General features: G+C 54.3%; 1 protein-coding gene across 1 annotated transcript; it reads left to right on the plus strand.

Moving 5' to 3' along the window:
- Positions 1 to 1,599: 1,599 nt before the first annotated feature.
- FAM181B (family with sequence similarity 181 member B) lies at positions 1,600 to 3,687 on the plus strand. Its single transcript, XM_071733235.1, has one exon. It carries the CDS (start codon positions 1,716 to 1,718, stop codon positions 2,802 to 2,804), a length of 1,089 nt encoding a protein of 362 aa, XP_071589336.1. The 5' UTR covers positions 1,600 to 1,715; the 3' UTR covers positions 2,805 to 3,687.
- The last annotated feature ends 1,668 nt before the right edge of the window (positions 3,688 to 5,355 follow it).

The raw sequence follows: 5,355 nt of genomic DNA on the forward strand, positions 1-5,355 counted from the left end.
CTTAGTCTGATGTGGAGAAATATGTTTCCCATAGTCCTCCTCTGCACACCGGTATTTATTTTTTTTTTTCAATTACACAGTTGCACTGAAAGCAACTCCTCAAATAAGAGCCTCTGGGAGGTTCCAGCAGACCAGGGAATGGCAAGGCTATGCCTGCTGCTGGGACTCTGTTGAGATACAGGTGAGAGACCAAAAAAATCAGCATTTTGTACAGGAAATGTTGTTTTTCCTCTTTGAAACCACAGTGAGGTGAATTTAGCTGTTCATGTTTTTTTTTTTTTTACCATTAAATACAGTTAATTTTTACCATTAAATACATAGGAGCTTGGTTCCCTTACCTTCTGCAGAGTTTTGCTTTCTGTTTTTTCCTTCCAATACGAAGCTGCTGCACTTTTAATGACTCAATGCAGACCAAGAAAACTCACTTTATTTCAGTAGAAATCAGATACGCATATTTATTCATATTTGGACACGTAAAAATCACTGAAAATAAATCTGGACCTCAAACGGTTGAGGTTGTTCTGCATCAATGTAACAGTTTGCTAAAGGAGAATCAGCCAAATACCTTTCCTCCAGAAAAGACATGACTGTTCTTCAGCAGTTGTTAGCAGTTCTTTCAGTAGTCACTTCACTAATTTTTCTACCTTCCATATGGAAGATTTATACCACTGTTTCACTAAACATGTACAAGTAAAAATCTTCACTTTTAACTGACTGCATCCCAGCCACTGAAAATCTCCAGTGGATCACAGAGCTGGAATTTCTCTGGACTTGACCCTACAGGGAATACACAATATGTCAGGTAATGTGTGTAATAACGAGCTTGGAAAAAAAAGCCCATTGCAAATTAATTTAAGCTCTGTGCCCTTGTACCCAGGGCCATGCAGGGGATCCTGATCCCCGGGGACAAGTCTCAGGCAGAGGAACACATTTTGTGCCAGCTGAGCAGCTGCAGGAGCTGGGGACAGTGCTGGGGAGGCTGCATGCCAGTGATGGGGGTCACAGGGATCAGATCCAGGGGATGCTGTGTGCCTGGTCCAGGGTGGCTGTGTGTCCCTGATCAGGACATGTCTCTCCGTCTGGTCCCGGCAGGTGTGGATACCTGACCCGTGGGGGCTGTGCACCTTTCTCAGGGCTGTGTACCTGTACCGGTGGTGTGTCCCCCCATCTAGAGGGATGTCAAAAATTAGAATTGCAGAAAATTCCTTTGTTAAATTCTTTTCTGTGCCTTCTTTTCTTTAGTCAGCTTCAGCAAGGAAAGAGGATCTGTCCCGGGGAAGTTTTGTACCTCTCCCGGGGCTCTACATCTACCCCAAGGGGCTGTGTATCTGTCCCAGGAGTGTGTATTCGTCCCGGGGAGGCTGTGTACCTGTACCAGGGGTGAGTACGCGTCCCGATGTGTGCATACCTGTGCCGGGGGTGTGTGCATCTGCCCAGGGTGTCCGCGTACTCGGTTCGGGGGCTGTGTACCCGCCCGAGGGGGCGATGCTCGTCCCTCCCCTCCGTCGCTGAACCCTTCGGGGGGTTGGGGGTGGTGCAGCCGGCCCGGCCCTGCCTCCGGGCGCCCTGCGGGGAGGCGGGGAGGGCCGGGGCCAGCCCCGCTCCTGAGCCCTCCTCCTCCCCCGCCCGCCGCCTTTTCCCCGCCGTCGCCGTCCGCCCCGCGCAGCGTTGCGGAGCCCTGCGGAGCTCGGGGCGGCGGCGCCCCGCCGCCGGCCATGGCCGTGCCAGCCGCGCTGCTCAGCCCCCACCACCTCCTCTCCTTCTGCTTCCCCGCCGCCGGCGGCCTCCTGGGCTATGCCGACCTGGAGAAAGGCTACGAGGGCGGCGGCGGGGGCGAGGCGGGGGACTTTAAAGAAGCTACCAGGGACCTGCTGAGCTTCATCGACTCGGCCTCCAGCAACATCAAGCTCGCTCTGGACAAGCCGGTGAAGTCCAAGCGGAAGGTGAACCATCGGAAGTACCTGCAGAAGCAGATCAAGCGCTGCACCGGCATCATCGCCGCCTCTTCCCCGCCGCCGCCCGCTCCGCCACCGCCCGCCGCCGCCGTCTCCTCCCCGCCCGCCGCTTGCCCCGCCAAGCCCCCGCCGCGCCGGGAGGCCTCGCAGGCGGCCAGCAGCCTCCAGAGCAAGAGCCTGGCCGCCCTCTTCGGCTCCCTGCAGCAGGGCCGGGGAGCAGCGGGCGGCGGTGGCGAGGCAGCGGGCGGCGGGGCGGGAGGCGGCGGGGGTGCGGCGGGCGGCCCGCGGAAGGTACCGCTGCGGGACCGCAACCTGCCGCCCTCCTTCTTCACGGAGCCGGCGCTGCCCTCCGCCGCGGGCCGCGGGCCACCTCCGCCGGGAGCCAAGGAGCTGGAGAAGGGCGGCGGGACAGGCGGGGCGGAGGCGGCTGAGTTCTTCGAGCTTCTGGGCCCGGAGTACGGCGCGCTGCTGCCCGAGCATCCCGCCCCGCCGGACGCCTTCCCCGGCGCCGCTCGATTGCCCGCCGAGCTGGGCTTGGAGCACGGCCTCTACGAAGCGCCTCTGCCTCTGCCCGCGGCCCACCACCCACTGCTGGGCGGGCTGCTCTACCCCGAACCTCCCTGGAGCCCGGCCGGGCCCTGCAGCCCGCCCAAGAAGGCTCCGTCCGAGGGGCTGCGGCCGCTCTACTCCGGCGGCGGGGACCCGGGCCCCGGCGGCGGCAGCGAGGAAGCCGGCGGGCAGCTCCCGGCGGGGTTCGCCCCCTTCTTCCCTGAGTGTCCGCTGCCCCCGCCGCAGGTGCCCTACGACTACAGCGCCGGCTTCCAGCGCAACGCTTACCCCGGCCTGTAGGGCCGCGATCGGGGGCTCCCCCCCCGCCCCAGCCCGCCCCGCCTGGGACCATGAAATGAGTTGTGGGGGGGGAAAGAGACCACCCGCCAGAACCCGCCGGACGCTCGGGGAGGAGTGGGGACCCCCCCATCGCCCACGCGTGGGGCTGGAGGCTCTGCTCGCCCCACCACTCGTGTCCCCTTCCCACCACAAACCACAGCCACGGCCCCTGCAGGGTTCAGCTGTGAGCTCTGCGAGTCGCCTCCTCCAGCGGTTTGGGAGACGCTGCAAATAAAATGTGAAATACTGGGTTCCTTCAGGTGTTTTTCTAGCGGCCGGTGACCCCCTTTCCTTACCCTTCTTTCGGGGTCAGGCTCTGTCCTGCTGTCGGCAGCCACGGATCGGTGTCCCTGTCTTAGGCGACCTTGCGACGGGAGCTGCTCTTCTTGAAGAGAGCCCTGACCACTTGTAAATGATTTCGGTCTAGAAGTAAAACGGCCAGCCCTTGCAGTGAAGTTATTTTTTTTCCCCAGGCTCGGCTGCATCGCAGGTGCTGAGGGATGTGCAGCTGAGGACACAAAATCGAGGGGGGAAAAAAAATTTAAAAGGCTGCTACCAAAACTTAGCCTCCTGAAGTTTAACAATGTCTTGCAGGATCTTGCAAACAGCAATTTACAGCGGTTCATAAGTTAATTGATGGCTTAAGTTCGGGACAGAAATGTACTGTAGCCACCGTGGCTATGTGAGTCCTACAGACCATTGGATTCCTTCCAGGAATGTGTCAAAGCTCGGCAAGCAATGCCCTCGGTCTCATTGTGTACGGGAGATTATTTGATAATCATTTAAGTTATGTAAAAGAGTCTATGATAGGTCCTGTAAAAATAAAGCTACACAATAGAGCCAAGACCTGTGGTTGTTACTGCTGTTGAAATGCAGCGTTCCAGGGGCTTTCACCGTGCCTCCATCCTCTGTAATGCTTTCTTGTCAGGAGTTAAGACAGGCAGTGGGGTTTTTTTGTCTTTCCTAAATCTTTTGAAATGCTGTATTTTATCCACAGAGCCCTGTGCTTGTTTTGCCTTCATTTGTACCGGCTGTTTTCTTACTAGAAAGAAAGGAACGATAATATGCTACAAAGCCAAGGGATGAACATTGTTACAGTTATGAAAACAGATCAGAATACTCAGAGGTTTCCTATTGAGATGTGAGTCCTTAAAGGCAATCCCGCAGCCTGGCTCCCCGCCAGCCCGCAAGTGGATTATTTGTTTTTGAAATAGGATCCACCTTTATCAGCCTGAGGTTTTATCTTCGGTGGTGGCAAATCCTCCTGCCTTCTGCCTTTTAAAAGATAACATGAAAGGTAAAAACAGTTTTCTTCATTCATCAGCCCACATTTAACTTGTCAGAGATTTGGGCTTAAGATGTTGGGATGTGTGGAAATAAACTGTGAGGTAATTTGTGTTGGAAATCGGCTTAATTTTACTTTCAAACGGGCAAGAGCTGTAACTTATGCTGCCTCTTTCCTTCCCAAAACTGTCCAAGACAGACAAAACTGTCCAACTGTCTCCACAAGTTGTATGGAGAGGAGCCATGGTGGATGAATGTCCACAACAATCCGGTGTCCTGGTAGTTGAACTCCCTTAAGGAAATTAACTCCTCAAGTATAATTTGGCTGTAGTTTATTAAACTGAGCTTCAGGAGAGCATATCTGAGGAACAACGGGTTGGCAGTTCAGCCAAGGTGGCAACAAATTAGGTTAATCCTGTCTCTCTTCTGATTCCAGAGATGGGACAATGTCCTCTCTGTGCATGCAGCTCTGCCACCTCCACTTTTGGAAAACCTCCCAGCAGAGAGAGTGTGAGTTTGCAGTTGCAAGTGGTGCCACTGGGTCCAAGTGGAGCTTGCACAAAGTGGCAGGTTATCCAGACAAGACCAACTAGGGGGTTATTTTGGTGTGAGAGGTGTGTTTTGAGTTTTTTTTGCTTGAGCAGCTGCTTCAAGTGTGTGAGTGTGCAGAATCTATTGGCAGCTCCTTGGAATATTTCAGCTTGATGATGCTTGATGTCAATCTTCTTGCCCAGCCTACTCATTAGAGCTGTGTACCTGAGGTCTGCACTTCCATCAGGATGAGCAAATGAAAGGGAAGCTGATATTGCAATGTTCTCTGCTAAGGGAAGAAAACAGTTTTTTTTTTCACTGAGAAATTAATTTATTTCACAAATGTGTATTAGTTAGGGATCTGATCCTGAAGACCATAGAGCCACCTGCCTGTCAGCTATCTTGTAGACTTCAGTGAGATTTTGCTAGAAAAAAGTCTAGCAGAGGTCTTCAGGAATAGATTCTGGGGTATGCTATGTAGCCATTGGGAACCTGAATGGTTTGGTTGCTCACAGGTCTCACCTTTCTATTCTGAGTAGCTCTGGATGGCCACCCATCTGACCTGCAGATGGCTTTGACTTGCTGAGTGCTGTGCTCCTTTATAGAAGGTAACCTGTGGTGCTCAGAAGTGGAGCATCAGCACCCTTCTTGGGTTAGATCTGGTCTCAAACCAGTTGGAGAAGTGGTTCTACAGGTG

The sequence above is a fragment of the Heliangelus exortis genome, chromosome 1 (genome assembly GCF_036169615.1).
Source record: "Heliangelus exortis chromosome 1, bHelExo1.hap1, whole genome shotgun sequence".
Classification (NCBI taxonomy): Eukaryota; Metazoa; Chordata; class Aves; order Apodiformes; family Trochilidae; genus Heliangelus; species Heliangelus exortis.